General features: G+C 33.8%; 1 protein-coding gene across 2 annotated transcripts in view; it reads right to left on the reverse strand.

Annotated features, from left to right (window-relative positions):
- Window positions 1-514: 514 nt before the first annotated feature.
- DARS1 (aspartyl-tRNA synthetase 1) overlaps window positions 515-21,164 on the reverse strand; it is a 60,877-nt gene continuing 40,227 nt past the window's right edge. Inside the window, exons 6-16 of one of the 2 annotated variants that reach the window (XM_072789042.1) lie at window positions 18,401-18,481; window positions 17,329-17,388; window positions 15,293-15,404; window positions 14,347-14,481; window positions 12,131-12,278; window positions 9,062-9,208; window positions 7,398-7,440; window positions 5,685-5,765; window positions 4,510-4,621; window positions 4,251-4,322; window positions 515-1,179 (exon numbers count right to left, since the gene is read on the reverse strand). In XM_072789042.1, the coding sequence (XP_072645143.1) occupies window positions 1,088-1,179; window positions 4,251-4,322; window positions 4,510-4,621; window positions 5,685-5,765; window positions 7,398-7,440; window positions 9,062-9,208; window positions 12,131-12,278; window positions 14,347-14,481; window positions 15,293-15,404; window positions 17,329-17,388; window positions 18,401-18,481 (1,083 nt within the window). In that variant the 3' untranslated portion in view covers window positions 515-1,087. The remainder of the gene's footprint in view (window positions 1,180-4,250; window positions 4,323-4,509; window positions 4,622-5,684; window positions 5,766-7,397; window positions 7,441-9,061; window positions 9,209-12,130; window positions 12,279-14,346; window positions 14,482-15,292; window positions 15,405-17,328; window positions 17,389-18,400; window positions 18,482-21,164) is intronic. The other variant, XM_072789043.1, reaches the window with a different exon arrangement.

Below are 21,164 nucleotides of genomic sequence, written 5' to 3' on the forward strand. Positions count from 1 at the left end.
TATGGGCCAGGAGTAATGTCCTACCTTTCTGACTTCATTATTTTCTGCATTATTTTTTCTTTTCCTGTAGGAAAATATCCATTTTATTTCTGTCCATTACATGTTTTTCACTGTAAAATTAACATTAGCATCAACATAGTTATTAATACTCTAGTGGGAAAGTATTCCTAATTGTAATTCGTACACAAAAGTTTCTTTTTGGTAGGGAAAATGATAGTGCATTTCAATGAAATTTCACTAAATATTAGTACCAGTTAAAAATGAAACGAAATTCTGCAATATTTTAAAATCTATGTGAAATAAACTATTAAGTAACCCAAGCTTTCAGTTTTAGGAATTCTACCCTCTTATATCCATCTGAACTTGTATCCTGATATATGTTATCAATATATCAGCTTTCATTTATTTTTAGGCATTTACATGAACTAAAGTACTTTTTCTTTTTCCAAATTATAAATGTCAAAACCAGTTACAAAATCAGACTGCCATGAAGTTACACAAAGACAACGATGACTAGCTTTAAAATTTTATTGAAATTCAAGTTAGAATTTAACAATTTAATACAGCATTATATTGGATATCTTCTAACCAGTATTCTCACCTGCTTTACAGGATTTTAGGGCACAACTTTAAAGAATTGATACTTTCTGCCTAATTTTCCATGAGATGCCAATTATACAATCATTAAAATCTTAGATGCTTCCCTAAAATTACCCTTATTTCAATGTTAGAATTTAAAAAAATAAGCTCAAATATTGAAAATTTAAGACATTAATATTGTAGCCACTATAATATAGAAAAAAAAAAACTTTACACAATCTGTTTAAAATTAACATTTACTGTAGTAATGCAGTATGAATTTTTAACGTAACCACATGAATTTTTCATTAAAATGTTCGACCATTTCCTACTGAAGCATGTCCAAAGTTATAAAAATCTTCTGTTTTAAAGTGACCTATATTGCATTAATCCAAAGTAACTGTGGCACTTGAGATAAGACATTTATTCCATTGTATATTTTAACTAGCTAAGGGATAGCCTGATCAATAGCAGGTTACTGGAAAGAATAAAAAAAAGCAAGGCTTCTTTAAGGAGTGAGTCGTTTAGGATCCCGGGGGAACATTGACGTCTGACGAACATTGTGCAATCCCAAAAAAAGCATCGTCACTCGTTCTAACCCTGGGGAAAAAAAAAATAATTAACTCCTTTTCTGAAAACCTTTCAGGGTCTTACTTATTGAAACTACTATCACAGTATCATTCAACAAAGTACTATTATTTTGGGTTTATTTCAAATGGACTGATTTGGAGTGCCTAAGTGGCTTAGTGGTTCAAGCATCTAATTCTTGATTTCTGCTCAGCTCATGATCTAAGGGTTTAGAATTGAGCCCCATGTGGCTCTGTACCGGACATGGAGCCTATTTAGGATTCTCTCTCCCTCTTCTTCTGCTCCCTCACCCTGTGCCCCCATGCACACTTTTGCTCTAAAATAAATAAATATTGGGTATGATTCAGAAATGGAAAAACAGAAATGATGCTGGTTGTGGGAAGGATTAAATGAGATATCCTTAAGTTGTCTGGATTCTGTGAACTACAAAAATCGTCTAAATGTCCAAAACTTATAATTTAAACACAAAAAACCCATTTTATAAACCTATCTATATTTGGGGCATCTGGGTGGCTCAGCTGGTTAAGCATGCAACTTCTTGATGTCGGTTCAGGTCATGATCTTGGGGTTGTGAGATAAGACCCCCATACTGGGCTCAGGCACTGGGCATGGGCCTGCTTAATATTCTCTATTTCTCTCCCTCCCCATGAGCTCTCTTAAAAAAAAAAATATATATATATATTTATATTTATATAGGTGTATATATATGTATTTTCAAATGGGGCCAAAATCTTTTTTTTTGGGGGGGGGGGGTCCAAAATCTTAATAGTCCAGGCCATCACTATAAGATGAGAGCCATAAACTTGTTCAAGGAAGATTTTGTTTATTTATTCATGGGAGACACACACACACACACAGAGGCAGAGACATAGATAGAGGGAGAAGCAGGCTCCAGGCAGGGAGCCTGATGTGGGGACTCAATCCTGGGACCCCAGGATCAGGCCCTGGGCTGAAGGTGGCGCTAAACCACCCGGGCTGCCCTAACGCTTTTTTTTTTTTTTTTTTAAGAGTTTATTTATTCATTTGAGAGACAGCAAGTGCGAGCATGAGCAGGGTGGAGTAGAGGGAGAGGGAGAAGCATCCCAGACCCTGGAATCATAACCTGAGACAAAGACAGATGCTTAAATGATGAGTCACCCAGATGCCTGAGAATTAACATTTTTAAGAAAAGATTTTATTTATTTATTTGAGAGAGAGAGCGCACAGGCAGAAGGGAGAAAAGGGGAGAGGGAGAAGGTTCCCCATTGAGTTGGAAGCCCAATGTGGGACTTGATCCCAGCCACTCTGGGATCATGGCCTAAGCCACCAAGGTGCCCCCCAAATTAACATTTTTATTGTTATACCTTACAAAAAAAAAAAAACTGCAGATATCTGAACCTCGTATTATAGTAATCTAATATTAATCTTAAAATAAAAACACCATATCCCAGGACGCCTGGGTGGCTCAACGGTTAAGCATCTGCCTTTGGCTCAAGACATGATCCTGGAGGCCTGGGATTGAGTCCCACATCGGGCTCCCTGCATGCAGCCTGCTTCTCCCTCTGCCTGTGTCTCTGCCTCTCTCTCTATGCCTCTCATGAATAAATAAAATCTTAAAAAACAAAAAACAACCCCCCCCCACATCCCCACTCAGAAAATGAGTGGTATTTGATAATCATTCAAATGTCCTTCACAAGTATGATTAAAATTTACATTGTCAATCAGTCACGAAAATTTGGAAAATACAAATGCACATTACTGAATACTTTAAGAGAAAATAACTGTCAATCTCCCACTAAAAATTAAACTATATTTCCAATGTAGCACTGTTTGTAATACAAAAAAAGGTTGGTATCAATCTACATGTCCATCAGTTAAGAAGGTGGTAACAAGATTATGGTGTAACCTTTCAATGGATTGATTCTATGTAGTGTTAAAAAGACTGAAAAAGTCTTTAAGAATTGATAAGGAACAGAGCAGCCCAGGTGGCTCAGCGGTTTAGTGCCGCCTTCAGCTCAGGGCCTGATCCTGGAGATCCGGGATTGAGTCCCATGTCAGGCTCCCTGCATGGAGCCTGTTTCTCTGCCTCTCTCTCTGTGTCTTTCATGAATAAATAAAACAAATCTTAAAAAAAAATTTGATAAGTTACAAAATATAGTGAGAAATGCAAGGTATTGAATAATTTATACAGTATGCTACAATTTGTGTAAAAATATTTTTAAAAGTGTATTTTTACATATGCAAAGATTATCTTTGCAAAAGTAAAAAGAAAAAACTAGAAACAACAGTTTTTTATAGGGAGATGAATTCACATTCTTCCTTTCAAAAAATTTTTTAAAGTATAGTACCTATTCACCAACCCCCTCCAAAAAACAACAAACAAAAATTTTAACAAATCTATACATTCAGAATTCAGAGTCTTTGATACGGACATACAAAATTGAGCTAAACATTTACTCTTCTTATTTATCTTTTTAAGTGATCTGTACACCCAATTATAGGGCTCAAACTCACAACCCTGAGGTCAAGAGCTGCATGCTCCACTGACTAAGCCAGCCAGTCACCCCTTACCCTTTTTAAATCAGAGTGGTATCTTACATGTATTTTAGAAGTGTCCCGAAAAGTCAATGAAATGTTACATTACAAAAATATTTGGGAGCAATCTGAGCTAACTTGTGGGAGAGCTTTAATTTGGGGTGGTCCAAATGAACTCATGGATGCATAAAGTAGGATACTCAATTTATAAGAAATTTTGCTTCTAAACTCTTCAGAGAATAACAATGGCTAGAAATTATAGTATTTTAGAACATACAAATTACCTGTTTGTTTTGTTCCTTGGAAATCAAATATTCATTCAGTTGCAATTCATTCATTCAGTTGCAAAATGAATGAATTATTCATTGAATTATAACAAATTATAAAATTTGTTATAATTCAAATTTGTACTATATTTAGCACGTATGGGCTTATTTGTAAGCAATCACAATAAACAAAATTTAGTTTTTGGATCCAATGCTGAAGAAATTTAGCTAGAAGTGAATGAACACTTTGCCAAATGAAATCTGGGTTGGAAATACATTGTCATAATATTAAAATAATATTACCAATGCCTCCGCCGGCATGAGGAGGGGCTCCAAAGCGGAAGGAATCAATGTATGCCTTAATTTTCTCCAAATCTAGAAAAAAACAGAAAAAAAACTCAAAAACCAAATGTAACTTATCATCTTATTTAGTGACTTTTAGCAATTATTGTTCAGTAAAGATTAAAACAAATGATGATGTTTCTGAGAAGTCTTTAAAAGGTTTAAAATGTGTTGCTTTCACAATATATATTACTCTCCCACATATCTTTAAGTTGTTTACCAATTCCATGATGTAAGGCTCGCTCTGTTAGCAGCTGAGGATCATGTATTCTTTGAGCTCCTGATAGTATTTCTTCTCCTCTCATGAACATATCGTAAGAGTTGGACTGTTTCTTCAGGGAAAAACAAACACACAAGAAAAGACCACTTTTCAACTGACTGTCATTCCACTTCCATTACTCATAAGAAAAAAAATCTCTTGCACAAAGAGCAAGTCCATTTCCCCTCTATTAATGATGCAATCTGCTCCAATGAGCACAATTTGTTTCTCTAACACAAGATTAAACTAGTGAGAGCTGTATGATAACTTCTTCCTTCCCTCTATCAGATTTTATGATCCCCCTCTCCTACACTTTCGGATAACAGATCAGAGCACCATAATCTGGCTTGTAAGATGTAGTGCTGATTCTCATTTCATCATCAGAAATGTTTTTAAGTGTGATATGATTTGGGGTCATTTTTAGAACTTCAAATTATCAACAACTGTCTTTTTAATAAAAAATTTTTTTTTTATTTTTAAAAAAGTAAATAGAACATCAATTTACCATAGTTTAACTTATTCCTGTATCAGGTTTTAACTTACTTTCCCTGTCTTTTGATAAACCAATAGTTTTCAAAGTATGAGTCCTAGATCATTAGCCTCAGTAATACAAATTATCAAGATCCCCTAAGACCAACTAATCAGAAGGTCTGGTGATGGGGCCCAATTATCTGTCTTTTAAAATGCCCCCCTAGTGATTCTGATGCACACTGAGGTTTGGGAACCACTACAATGGAAAAACAGTAAAAGGCCACAAAATACAAATTAGATGAACTCTCAAGACAGAATGCTGTTTCTTAGTTCAAAGTCAATGGTAATATGATATGTTAAAGTCTGCAAGTCTAATGATACTACTTATTATTTATATGGCATTTCTTCCTCATAAATCTTCAAAAAAATTATACTTGAAAATGATTTTTAATGTAGGTTTTGGGACTAATTTTCTAGAATACTTATATTTCACAGTATCATTTTGACCTGAATTGACAGAAACTAGTAGTAATACATATAATGATAGCCCATTAAAACTGCAAATTACTGATAAAAACCATTATTCCCAGTATACAATTTAACATAGTCACAATAAGATTTTTCCTTCTTCCCCAAAACAAATTACTTAAAATAAAATTACTTACAGGATTTCTTGGGTCAGGCATGGTATAGAAAGGTCTTACAGCCAATGGATATTTATCAAGAATATAAAAGTCTGTATCATACTATAAAAAAAAAATTTAACAGAAGTAAAAAAGGTTAACATTTTGATAACTGTCTTTTTTTTTTAATTTTTATTTATTTATTTATGATAGTCACAGAGAGAGAGAGGCAGAGACACAGGCAGAGGGAGAAGCAGGCTCAATGCACTGGGAGCCCGATGTGGGATTCGATCCCGGGTCTCCAGGATCGCGCGCTGGGCCAAAGGCAGGCACCAAACCGCTGCGCCACCCAGGGATCCCTTGATAACTGTCCTTTAAAAAATGTTTTGTCTTTCAAAATTACTGTAATTATACTATATATGCAGTAAGTATTCTACTTCTTTCAAGTGTCATCTGTATCCTATAGTATTTTGCCATCACGTTATAAATTCCTCCAATACTTAAATTGTAGGAGCTACTATTTATTTACTATTTCAAATATTTGTTTTCTTTTTTTTGACACTTAATCTCTTTCCCAATGAAAATTATGCTACAATTCTTTGAATTTCATTTCTTTCCTTTGCTAATCTAATTCATTTATTCTTTCAGAAGCAATTTATTAACTTTTTGTTAAATTATCCCAAATCTCTTTGGGTTTTACAAAAACTACATTAAATCTATAAATTACTTTAGGAAAACCTGACATCTTTTACAATATTCATCTTCAAAAAAAACCTTATTTTACCAGCAATTTAAATTTTTGTGCAGACATCTAAAAGAAATTTGGTAGTTTTCTTCATATGAAAAGTATAAATGAAATAAGTAACTAACATGAAATTATGACATTTTTGTTACAAAGAATAGTTACTTCATAACCTAAATTTAGTTGAAAAGAAACCAAACACATTTCAACTGTTTTTACATTAAACATTTTTACTAAAACTCAAGTGAAGAGGAAGGTCAAGAGCGGACAAACTGGAATCTACTCTGCTGAAATAGCATTTTATTTTTTTTAAAGATTTTATTTATTTATTCATGAGAGACACACAGAGAGAGGCAGAGACACAGGCAGAGGGAGAAGCAGCTCCATGCAGGGAGCCCAATGTGGGACTCGATCCCGGGTCTCCAGGATCACACCCTGGGCTGAAGGCTGCGCTAAACCGCTGAGCCACCCAGGCTGCCCTGAACAGCATTTTAAAGGTATACATTCAACACTGCAGTTTCAGAAATAGGTGAGCTCTCCAGTCAGTTTTGAGTGCAACCAGTAGGAGGAGCTCAAGGACTGTTTCCATTTATACACAATTCTAATTTCTTGAAAGACTACATTAAGTTCAGCTTTTATCTCTGGAGTTTTAGAAAATGAGATAGGAAAGCAGCTTTCACAAAAGAGGCAAAAAAGAAACTCATTTGCCTTCAAGTACCATGAGTCATCAGGGGTAGCAGGGAAAGCCATTTCTAAATAATTTTAAGCCATCTTGAGGTTGTTTCTGGTTAATCTGACAGTCTAATACAGATATCACTTTTAGAGGTACCTCAGTACAACCTAGTACAAGAATTAGACACTGAGCTAATCAAACTGACTGAGCAAAGCCTGTCTGAATATTTTTTATTATGGGATCTTACCGTTTGGAAGACTGTTTACCCTGCAACTGTTCTTTAGTACCAGAATATGTTTCAGATTTAGAAAAAGAAATCTACCATGTACAAGAGACCTACCTTTTCCTTTACCAAACGACCCAACAGTTTTTCATTTGGTGTACTGAAAAACAAAAACAACCCCCCCCAGGAAATCAGGTGTTTGAATATCAAGTAGCAACTTAAAGAGTTTTAAGTTAATAAGGCCCCTCTCCCACTTGAAGTTCTCAAAGGATAAAAAAATTGGTCATAACACATAGTTGTCTATCCTGCTCTTTTTTTTTTTTTAAGATTTTTATTTATTTATTCATGAGAGACACAGAAAGAGAGAGACAGAGACATAGGCAGAAGGAGAGCAGGCTCCATGCAGGGAGCCCGAGGTGGGACTCGATCCTGGGACTCCAGGATCACGCCCTGAGCCAAAGGCAGATGCTCAACTGCTGAGCCACCGAGGCATCCCTATCCTGCTCCTTTTTAAAAAGAAGTATAGTGACAACACTTAGTAGGTGCTGCTCAAAAATATTTAAATAAAATAAACAGATATAACAGTTTATAGATTCAGAAAGAACATGGATGAAATAATATCCTACAATTATATATAATAAAAGTTTACTATAGCAACATAGGCTATTCTTGCCATCTTAAGTGGCTCCACTTCAAGATGGTCTCCCATTTTGTTACTTTATCATCAAAAGTTTATAAAACAAAAATCAACATTTTCAAGTTTTTAAAAAAAATTTTTTTTAAAGATTTATTCATCAGAGACATATAGAGAAGCAGAGACATAGGCAGAGGGAGAAGCAGGCTCATCTCGGATCCCAGGATCATGCCCTAAGCCGAAGGCAGATGCTCAAACTGCTGAGCCACCTAGGCATTCCAAGTCTTTAAAATTTAATAGTGTTACTATAGCTAAGAGGCTATTACTTAACTTCCATCCTAGGTAAGAACAACTGCCAAAATACTTAAGAAAATTCTGCTCAGCTTAAAATAATTAAAGAATTTATAGTTTGCCTTAAAAATGTAATTTAGCAATGAAGGAGATGCTTAAAACCATAAATGTATATTCCTGTCAAACAAAAATAAAGGGTTTTGAGCAAAATATGCTTTTAAAAAGCCCTAAAAAAAGACAACAACCGTCCTTTTATTCCTTTATCCATACCAATTATTATTATTTTTTTATCCATACCAATTATTGTAAGGGCTTAAATATTTTAAGAACCCTTGAGAAAAATATAAGTATGGTAGTTATTTCTTTATTAAACTACATAATTTATTCAAAATTATAAGTTACATGACCTGAATTTAGATAACATAATACTATGTTACCAAATAAAGAACAGATATTTTTATAACTTTTGGAGATATTAATTTTGTGCCCTAATCCTGTGTGGGGATGGACTAAAACTGCTGTCTACTCTAACACCACTGATTTAGAAAGAGAGTAACATATCAGATGATAAAATCACAGGCGTACGTCCCTATATATTCTTTAAAGTGTTACAAACATAAGGGTGGTGTAGGGTCAAAAAATGGTGTGTATAAACAAAACTGCTGAAGCTCAGGCAGACCATATTAAACATAATGTTTTATTTCAGATCATACATTAAACAAAACATCATATTATACACCAAAGGTAATAAAACTGAAGTTTATCAGCTAGGTGGAAAAAAAATAATTTGTTAATATACTCATTCTTTTGTATCTTAAACCTAATTACTAAAGTTTAAAAAATCACAAAGTCAAACCTCAGATCTTCTTCATCTCCCATTTCGATTCCAGCTTCCCTAAGCATAGCCAATGCTTCACAATACTCAAGTCTTAATGTTGGTTCCAAAAATTTGAATGGCTCACACGGGAATTGTTTATTCACTGTCTGAATTTCAGTTTGAAACCTATTTGTACAATGATAGAATTAATAAAAAATGTGTCATGTTCTCTCCACAAGAGGTCACTGTCACAATACATAAACATAATTTTTAAGAAAAATTACTAATACAAGTGAAATAAAGAGCATATAGCTTTATTCTTCTACAACTTGATACATATATATTTTTTTAAACAAAGAAACATTTTTAACATTTCACGGGGGTCACTGTATGTGCGACGATGAAGAAAGGGCAATCTGAGTAGGTTCAGGGGTGGTAGCTGCTCCATGGTCAGCCAAGTGCCTTCTCTGGCTGAACCACTCAGCCTTACAGACTCTCCTAACTATCTGGGGAACCATTCCCTAATGGCTGGCTGATATGAACCCAAAGAGTCTACTCTACATATTATTAGTTCTATCTGTTCCACTGATAATGATTTTGAAATTCAGAGGTAACTCAAAAGGAAATCGTTTTATAGCATTTTAAATTAATTATAGCATAATTAACTTTTTATAAAGGGGATGGGCAGAGGCAAGGGGAGAAAAAGAATCTTAAGCAAGCTCCATGCGCAGTGCTGAGCCCGAAGCAAGCTTGATCTAATAATCCTGAGATCATGATCTGACCCAAAATCAAGAGTTGAACGCTTAACCTACTGAGCCACTCAGGCACCCCTAAAAGGAAATACTTTTAGAGAAAGTTGTCTTATGTAAGATCAGCCTCAATACAAAAATTGCCTTGGAGACTTTCAGGCTCTTCTGTAGTAGTAGTAACATCTAAGAAAAAATATATGGTAGGTATTGAGTACCTAACTGTCACATAAAATCATTCTTTGAATCAGTGTATGCACCAGGAAAAAGTATTAACAAGGAATTATTTACATTAAAGATGAAATTTCAATACTCAAAATATTTAACACCTTTCTTAGTCTCCTCTTAATTTGTCACTACAGTGGGATTAAAGGATTAAAAACTTTGTAACTTGTATCAGCTAATACTGCTAGTGATATAAAATATCCATTTTATAAGGCATTAAAAATAACAGACTTTTTAATCCTTTAACACTTGTTATCCTCAAGGCAGACAAAATTAATGAATACTTGAATCTTTCCCCGTTCCCATTATACTGTAAGTGTGTGAGTGCCAATTTCCCATTTTAATAGCCACTATAGTACAGTGTCTGGTCTTTAAATAGCAGGCATATGACAAATATTCACCATATTGAATTGTGGAAGATCATATTTTAGTAAGATTTAAAAAGTGTCTTGAAATTTTCATAATTTATAAAATTGAAAAAGCATGCTTATATTCCATGAAAACGGTAGAAATGAAAACATTATCATTTTCTGATTAAAGATTTTCATGGGAGCAATAAGACCTTGTCACTGATTTATTCAAATCTCTATGTAATAAGGGTTAAGAAGATCCCAATAATTGATTTTTAAATTGCCTTTCTTTGCTTTGGATATTAACCCATGCATGTCTATCAATATTTTAAAATATATTTGTATATTATTCTTCTATGAGCGATAAGTACTAAGGATATACGTGAGAGGGACATGACACAAGTCAGGTAGCCCAACTTACAACTGACTGAAAAACTTAAAATTCCTAAATGATTTATAGAATATAAAAAGAAGGCTTTTATTTCTATAAAGGTTGCCACCTTAAATCTACTTGAAAAAGTCCAGTGATGATGGTGTCTGAATCTCTAATTTATAAACAGAGATTTGATTAATCTCAAGGACCCGATTCATACTTGATCTGTTATTAAAAAAAACAAAGTAGGAACTTTCATTTCCTAATATTAAAGAGAGAAAATATCAATACCCAAAATAAATGGGCTTAAGAAACGTTCTTGAATTATAAATGTGAAAAAAAATGAGAAAAATGTTCCTTCACTGGGTTTCAAAGGGTATTTTATTTTATAAGGAAACATTAGTTGTTCCATAGACTATATCTAAACGAAAGTTGCTTAAAATAAACTGTATTGAAATGTTTCAGAGAACAAAGATTTAAGAAAAGGCTGTCATCAATGTTCCAATGCAATGCAGAGAATGCCTAGAAAATATTGGTGCTTTATCCTACAAGATTTTTGTAAAATCAATGATTAATTTCTATGTCCTTGAAATTACTCATTAGACTTGCAATGGAGTAAATAAGATTAATAGTATTTTTGAACTCTTTTTAAGTATCAATGGAGCATATCCAAATAAATCAACAATTAACTGTTAAATCAGCAATCTTTAAGTAAAAATTTCAATACAGACTTTGGTCAGTTATCAAAGTGCTGTAAGTCTACTATAGCCTACTTATTATAGAAGTACTGTCTCAAGTATGGAAAAAGGAAAAAAAAAGATTCTCTTGATCCTACTTAACTTGTTCTTCCATTTTCTTTTCCTATTTTCTCTGTGTTAAACATTATCACAAGTAAACAATTTTCAATGACCTTTAAGGGAGAAACTATTTGCCAGTTTAGAGGGTGTACCTAATGTGAATATTTTACATAATTCGGATTTCTGCATATCCCAAACATGTCTAATATTTTTTTGTAAAATTTTACTCACATTATTATTATTACCACTACCAGTTTAATAATAAACTGGTATAAAAATAACATAGGCTTTATTTCTTTTAGACATTCGGGATACAATATAAAGGAAAACACTATAGCTAGGCTGGTTCACAACAGGGTAAACTTCGCTACCAAAATGAGGTTAACTAGCTGAAGACCCAACTGACTTAGATTCAGCAGAAGTACTATTTTGAGTGTTCATTTTTTCTCTAATTAACTATTGATCATCTAAGTGGCAAGTCCTCTCTCCCCATATATATATGTATGTTCACTATATAAACTTAGTTTACATGTTTTAATTCAAGAATTGCTTTATCTGAAGAACCCAAACTGATTAGACATTAAGTCCATCTAGAGATATGCAATATTTGTTTTTACCTTTTTTGGAGTCCTTTGAATATTTGTACTAAGGTATCAGCAATTTCTTCAACAACTTCATGATAATGGTAATTAAAAGCCATTTCAATGTCCAAACCAACAAATTCAGTTAGATGTCTGTGGGTATTCGAGTCTTCAGCTCTGAATACTGTAACATTATTAAAAGAAATAAATAATAAACAGTGTTTCAGGTTTTGGAAAAATTAAGATTTAAACACAAAATTTTATTTACTCGTACTATTATTTTCATGATCATTACAGGGTTCTAGAAAGACTTGTGATAAGCCATATATTTCAGCATTATCTTGGTCAGCAAGTACATTACCAACTCCTGCAGTCATGCAGTAAAAGCTGTAACAAATGTAAATTAATAAATGAGGCTCCAGATAATCCTGAGGGAATGCAAGGTCCTGAATGCCTTCTCAATAATTAAAAATATGTTCAATATATTGAGTTCTTCTCAATTTTATTAAAACTTGACCCAAGCTAAATGAAATCTGTACTAGTGAGGTAACATTATATATATTCCAGCCATTACTTCCGTCCAGCTGTTATTGTCCTCACTGCACTTTCCTCCTTTTCCAGTCTTCCTGACTCTAATCTCTGCTTCATCTTTCACATCACTTTAAGATTAATATTCCTACAACACATTCTTGCTCAGTAATTAACTAATTAACCACTGATCATAAATTGCTCCCAGATGGCACTGTAATAGAATATAAAATGACAAAAAACTAAAACCGTTATGCTTTCATATTTAATCCTACCCTATATTTTCTATTTCTTCTTAACACTAACTAGTCTTATATTTTCTCCAATGTTCTTTATGAATTCTGCTTCTGCTTACTAGAATGCCATTTCTGTAGTCTGTATTTCCTTCTCTGTTCTTAAAGCCCACTTCAGTTTGCATTTTCCTTTGGGGTAACTCTAGCAAACTCCATCTTCTCCCTCTTTTTACACTATGTAGTATAGATATACTACATAATTAACACCAATCTGCTGATTGTACAGCACAATCTGATTATTCGCTGTGAAAATCAGTTGAATATTCCCTGCGACTGCTATATGTATGCATGTCTTATTCTGTCTTGGGAGCATGGACAATGTTTATTCCCTTGTAACTCAAAACATGGTCTACAAATCAGCAGCATCAGCAGTACCTGGAAGCTTGTGAGAACTACAGAATCTCAAGCCTCCCTCCAGACCTACTGGTCAGAATCTGCATTTTAATAAGATCCTCAAGTGATTCATGCACATTAACATTGGAGAAATGCTGGTTGATTCTTCTTTCATGTACATGTTATCTAGCACAAGGCTATGTATGCAGCAGGCATACAACAAATTAGTTAATAAATTCAGAAAATTAACACAATTAATGTTCTTGCCAGTTTCTCTATCAGAGGCATGCAATTTCTCTTTTAGCTACCAAAAAACTTACATATATAAAATAATCAGGTAAATTTTATAGAATGAAGCAAAGCTCGTTTTTGCTTATAATCAATTAGCTTCATTAAAGAATATGCTACATGATTATGTGTCCATGCTTTAACTTTCGGTTAATATTTCTTAAAAATCATGTTAACATATTCTAATCAATATCAGACATTCGTTAATAATTCTGATGGACTTTAGCATATTCTCAACACTAAGAACAGTACAAACAGTAATAGTAAAACAGAACAGCTTGAAATAAAGTCGGTAGCAAAGTATACAGAGGTACATTTATAAACTTACAAGAGTAGTAAAAGGCTATCAAGGACAAAAAAATACATTATTTAGAAGATTGCAACTACTTGTTCTTTCGTGTTCATGGAGAGTTGAGAGCTCAAACAGGAGCTAATTCTGTTCTAATTACACTGAAATAATAAGTAATATACTCAAGTGTATTTTAGAGGGTATATATTTTCAAAGTATGCATTTTTAAAATGAGATATTCCCAAGGCAAACATTTTCTTCAGCAATCTTATGTAGGAATATAAAATGCTTATGACTCTATTCACATAAATGATGTTCAACTACTTAAAGAGCATACAATTTTTTTTAGGAAATGTCTACCCAAGCACAGTGTCATTTTTACCTAAAAGTCTAGTATTTATACAGCCAACTTACAAAAGGATTTAAGCTTTGAAAATGTCTGTATGTAAAATGTGTTCCTAAAACTGTAACTATGATATGATTAATAAATTTTGAGAAAACCATAACCACCAAAACCTTACCTGGTCCAATACAGAAAACCTTCTCAAAGTCAGCACAAATACACATTTGCTTGTACAGCTGTGGGGACTGCGCCAGGTATGCATTATTTTTAAAATATGACACAGTAAATACATTGGCTCCTCCTTCACTGGCAGCTGAAATGTAAATATGTATGTCATTATAAGCAGCTTCAAGCTTATCAATGCATACTTCTAATAAAAAGTTTATACTTTTAAGCATTTCACTTAAAAAAATAAAAAATTTCAGAGAAACCATAGTCTATATATGTCTTTTACCTGATTCTAAACTGTTTATATTTAGGACAGATTTACTTCTTTGGCTATACCTTCATTTTACTTCTTCAGATTTACATACTCCCATTCTGCATCAATTTCAAATCAATTAAAGCTACTCTGGGGTTGTAAAAAATTATTTTTAAAAGAAAAAGATACTCTTATTGATTTTTCTATGTATCAAGAATGCAATACTCAATTCTTGACTTTAGAACTAAATGTTATTTGTAACATACTTTTTAGTGTTACTTAAGCAACTCCAAAAAAGGTAAAATGATTAAAATAAGGTCCTTATGTAAGAATGAGAATTAATGAGATATTTCTATTTGTAGCATTTAATAATATTACAATGCAGTTTATACAAAACAAAATTGCAATATCAATTTAGAAACCTACGTAATGAAAGTAGTTCTGGTGCAACTTACATAACAATCTTGCTTCATGTGTTACTGCCTCATTTTATAATCACTATCACATAATGACTTCTGAAACAGGAGATGTTATGTTATTGATGTCAATTGTAAGTGACTGCTGCTATATAGCAGACCTCAAAATAAGAAGTCTCATGGCAATAAATCTTAAAAGACAGTTGGGGTTCTCAAAGTTAATATCAAGCAACTTGGAAGAAAGCAATTTTACTTTTAAAAATTAAGAGAAATGTCTTAAAGCATACCTGAGATAATTTTAGGAGTTTGGATCTCCACAAAACCTTTGTTAATTAAAGTTTCTCGGAAAAGATGGCAGATGCCAGACTGAAGACGGAAGACTGCCTGACTAGTTGATGTCTAAAAGACAATAATAAAAATCTAATGAAATCCATCTGACACTTTAGCTGAAATGGAGTATTTTCTAATCAGGCCACCTGCATAGAAGATTCACAGAAAAAACAATTCATTATATGACAGAAAAGTTAGGTTATATGACAATTAGCCTAACTTTAACCTAACTTTATATGAAATTAACCTTTTTCTTGTTTTCTATTATAAGAGAATGGCAATTTGCCCTTTAAAATCTCCAACACAGGGGTGCCTAGGTGGTTCAGTCAGTTCAGCATCTGCCTTGCTTGGGTATGATCTTGGAGTCCTGGGATTGAACCTTGTGTCAGACTCCCAGCTCAGTGAGGAGTCTGCTTCTTTCCTTCCCTCTGACTCATCTCTCCACTTGTGCTCTGTCTCAAGTAAATAAATAAAATCTTTAAAATCTCCAACTTCTCCAACTCTTGACTTTGCTGAGAGTCTATAAAAGATTAGAGAGTAGTTTAGACATAAATTAAGATACTTAAAGGATTTTAAGTATACAGTGTTTCCCCAAATGTAAAGTCAAAGTAGGGGTTAAAAATGTGAATGCTTAGGGGCGACTGGTGGGTCAGCTGGCTCAGCTGGTTAAGCGTGGGACTCTTGATTTCCTATCTAGTCATGATCTCAGAGTCATGAGATCAAGCCTCCCATCCGGCTCCGTGCTCAGCGGGGAGTCTTCTTGAGATTTTTCTCTCTCCCTCTCCTTCTGCCCCTTTCCCCTCTGCTTGCAGGCACATGCTCTCTCTCTCTCAAATAAATAAATCTTTAAAAAAAGTGAATGCTTGCAAGGGCCAGAAAAATAACATAAATGGAATAAATGAATGAAACTTTCTGGGTGGTGCAGGGCATAGCAGAGGACATAATGCCCCATCTAGAGTGCTACCTAATGTTGCCATGTCACAGTATTGCCAGATTCACCGCCAAATTTTTAAGAAAAGCCATCTATCTAGATTTAATGTGGGAATCCCTACTTTTCAAAGGTGGCAATGAATTTTAAGTTAAAAAAAAAAAAAAAGATGCCAAAGAAAAATATCTTGAGGCCAAATTCTATAGGCACAACCAATAACTTGTGTGAAGAGAGTATGATGTCTACCTACTGTGGCCAAAATTAGGAAAAACCTGAGGTTTCTAAGCAGTATCAAGAGGACTTTTGATTATTGTTATAGCCTTTTCTATGAACTACAAATTAAAATAGAAAAGGAAAAGGGATAAAAAAGCAAATAATCAAGAGAAACATGAGTGTATAATAAAGGTAGACCCATATAATTGCAGAAAAGTTGGAAAGAACTCTTAAGGTGACAAAGAATTTATGCTTTAGGTAGAATATTTAAGGAGGAAGATGTGGTCAAAACATTAAGAAAGAAAGATGACACTGGTTTTACTACAATGATGAAACCACTGAACTCTTTCACTTGCAACCAAACCAGAAAGGGAAACAGAAGACCTATGAGATTACTAAATAAACCACAAGGGCCAACTACTTCTTTATTATTAATTCTGTGCTCAGATCAAATTCAAAGGACTGAGGCATTAATTACTGATCTATACTTGGTCCACAATCTAAAATGTGCATATAATTTCTTTCACAATTTTGTAGTGATATTAATGGTTATGTTTTTCCTTACTAACTTGTCTAAAACAGGTATCATTTGACAGCAAGCCCATTTATTGGTTTCAGGTTCCTTTGTCATTTTAAAACAAAGTAAGACAATATCCTGTGAATTATTACTTGACTGCCCTTGTTGCCTCCAATTATTTTTAGGGGAAGAGTCAGTCAGAAAGGTAAATTGCTTCTGTATCGTCATACAATAGGCAAATGCCAATCAGTTCTATAAGCCTGAGACAAGTGTGGTATCCCTGCCCATCCTGATTTTGGCACAATCATGTCACTTAATAAATAAATGAGGCATACCCTAAGATCAATGACTCTGTTGTCTAATCTTGTATCCTGGTTAACAGTAGCTCTTCCTTCCTAAAAAAAAGAAAACAAACAAAAAAAAAACCAAAAAAATAGATTTTACTAATTTTTTTTAAGAACACAAAAACATTTAAGGAGCCATGTTTACTTTTAAGTGAGAATAAGTGTGCTTATGTATATTAATATTACACCCCCAAATCAGAGATCCAAGAAACAAGAACTAGGGCCAGAGAGAAGCTGTTGTTAAAAGAGAGATGGAAAGAAGAGAAATGCAAATGAACAGAGGTTAATGCTTTCTTTCCATCTCCCATCCCCATCAAAGCCTTGTCTCATTACAGGGACAACTGAAGAATCAACCGCTTGCCCCTTCATTGATTCCTGGATTTTACCTGCTAGTTAAAGACTGAAGGAACAGATAAAAGCTGACAGAGTAGTGGTTCTCAAAGTATGTTCTGGGCACCACTGAAGGTCCCAAAGACACTTTCAGGGAGTCCATGAAGTCAAACCTACTTTTCACAATGATACATTTTCACTCTGCACTGAGTTTTCCCAAGGCTTCATGATGTGTGCTATCACAACAGAATGAATGCAGAGGCAGGTATGAGAATCTAATTGTTGTCTATTAAGGCAGACATTACAAAGATTTGTAGATATTTAAGACAATGTCACTCGTGGCACTGAATTATTTTTTGTTTTTGAAAATATTTTTCAAAAATGTTATTTTTGTCATTCATATAAGATTAATATATATAAATACCAAATATTTCTAGATTACTGATTCTTTTATTAACACACACTAAAATTTTTCTATTTTGATTTCTAATGTAAATATTGATAAAGATATACAAAAACAAAAGTTTGTGGGGGGAATTATTTTTAAGAGTGTAAAGGGATCCTGAGACCAAAAAGTTTGGGAACTATCAATGTAAGAGTAAATTTAGATAAAAAAATGAAGCTCAAATCACTTCACAGGCACCCTTCATACAAAAGTAGGGCATCAGGTTTTCAATGTTTTATAAATTAAAGATACAGAGGAAGAACAGTATTTCAAAAATGTAATTTTAACCTCTTCTCCTTCCACCTCAGGCCGAACAGCATCATCCAGCTGCAGGGGTAGGCGGGGTTCAGCCAAACTGATCACATAAATCTGAAAGTGAGAGATTACCAAAAATATCATGAAGCACACAAAACCTGTTATCTTTTACTTAAAAAAAATCTACAGTTGACTTAAATATGAAGCTATGTTTGCATATATCTTAACTGAAACTACTTGCTAAAATCAAACAAAGATATACATGTTTTTTCACTTATTATAAAATGGGGATCATAGTATTTCTTGCCAACCTCCACAGGTTTTTGGAAGTCGAATGAGATAACATACATACAAATATTTTGTAAACTCTAATGTGCATACCAGTGTGACAAATAAGTACTAATTGGAGTCAAGAGGTCTAAGCTTAAGGCCTTCCTTTGTCACATAAAAGCTGTTGTTAGGCGAATCATTTAACCTCAGAGCTTCAATATTCTACTCTGTAAAAAAAGGTCTGAGGTATGAATCAAATGGAGTAATGAATATGAAAACACTTCATAAGCAAAACACTTGTTCTTTTGAAGGGGCCATTAAACAAATGTGTTACTATCAAGGTTCACAGCATTTGGCCATTTTTACCACTAAGACCAAAGTCAGCCCAACTCTGCTGTGCATCAACTCCCTCTTCTCATTTTTTCCTCAAATATCCCTTCCTTGCCATCTTTTATCAAACATATTATATCTCACTTCCTGCTGTTCTCCTGGTTGGGAGCTACCATCGAAGGTATGCCTCTCTGGTGTTAAAATTCCTTTTAATTTGTTAAATTCACCCATACTAATTGCACATTTTAGTGCTAAAAAGCAGTTAGGTCATAAAAAATGAGCTAGAGTTTTTTGGCTACTCTTAAAAAAACATGTTACCCTATCAGTTACTTCCAACTATGCTTGGAAAACCTGTTAAAGCACAAAAGGGAAACAGAGCTTATTTAGTTAATTCAGGAAAGGAAATTATATTCTTCCAGTTGGTAGATCATATTTAGCATTCAGCTCAGGCTCTTTAAGAAAAAGTGTCAGAAGGACACTCTAGTCCTCCTCAGAGTGAAACAGAATTATTTGTTACCATCTTCTATGCTCAAGTATGGCGTTTCTCTTTGATGAGTTAATAGAAACTTAATTTCCAATGAAAAGTTGGAGAATGGAACAGCTACCTCTTCTATTTTTGTAACTAGTGGATATTCATTTCATTAGGTTGTGAGAACCCCGGTAACTTTACACAGTGCTGGCACAAAGAATGTATTAGTAACTGCTGGCTGAATAAATAAATAACTGATAAGAGTCAGTGCTTACTATCAGAGCCTTTATAAGATACAATACTTTATACTTTGTGTGAGATACTTCATAATTATTTCCATTAAGGCAAGATCTGTAAGCTCTTTAGGCTGTATATTTATCATTTACATTTATTAAGGTTGTATTGAATGCTAAATAATTAGAATGTTTTAGAGGTATATTTACTTGCTCAATTTACTAAAATTTTACTTACTGAAGTATTGAAAAAGATTTGTTCCTTGAAAAATAGGGAGTTGTTTTACTTGGCCAGCAAAACCTCAGGTTGGTTTGCCTTTATTAGGTTACTTTAGGTTAACCTTCTTGGTGCAGTTGGTTTCAAATGAATTTACAAAAAGAAAAGAAATTAATTTGGCAAGTTAACTCAGTAAAAAAATGCAAGATTTTCTAAGTCTTGAAGAGTTCCTATGATGATTTTAGTTAAATACAACCTTACTCCCAAACTAGTGTGTATAAGTCTATCTTTCTGCATCGGTCTGTCAATCTGCCGAACGGCTCTATCTTACTTATGCTCACACACATGTAAATACACATATAGGGATGAGGGTAGGAAGTGACTACTCCTTAAGAGAATATAATGATGCATATTGTAGATACAAACTACTAGGCCTGGACTGGACAACTGCAGGTTCAAAGCTGAACTGAATATTTCAGAAGTACTAAATATGTGAGAGTTCACTTACAGTATTATAAAAGTATTGTCAAAGATAATGAGCACTTATAGTTTTTATGTCTGAGAAGAAAATAGATGTGGGATAAATAAATCTTGTACAAAAGGCAGTTATCGCTAGACTGTAAGACCCACAGTTTAGTTTTGTCTCTTTTGATTTCTCTATAAAGTACAGGAAATATAATGATTATAAGGAAATATAATTGTTAAGAATTAGTATAATTAATCAACATTTAGAAGCACATTGTCAGAACAAAGTTCACAGCAAAACTTATTCATAATAATGAACAAAGCTTTTAAATGTGTCATATTTTTCCGTATGGGACTATGGTAGATTGTTTGTAGAAAATGGCTCTAATAATTCCTCAGGCTTCTACATACATGTCTCTTTTCAATGACGTTGCCTCTCTTCCCACCAAGAGGTGGAATCTATTTCTCCATCCCTTAAATCTAAGTTAGTTCATGTGACTTGCTCTGACCAATGACACATTTGGCAAACGTGACACAAGGAGAAGCTTGAAAAGTGCTTGCACACTAGGGCTTCTCTCTCTTGCTGCTGGGAACCCATCTGGCACCATGTCAACAAGCCTGGGCTAGCCTGCTGGATGAATAGAGGCTACAGGGAGAAATATCCCAGAAATATCAGTAGGCCCAGGTGATGTCATGCAGAGCAGATGAATCATCCCAGATAGGCGGACTCTAACTGCCCCACGCACAGGAACATGAGCCAATAAATGTTTTAAGTATTAGGGTGGTTTCTTATAAGACAAGAGCTAATTGATT

This window comes from Canis lupus, chromosome 20 (assembly GCF_048164855.1).
Source record: "Canis lupus baileyi chromosome 20, mCanLup2.hap1, whole genome shotgun sequence".
NCBI lineage: Eukaryota > Metazoa > Chordata > Mammalia > Carnivora > Canidae > Canis > Canis lupus.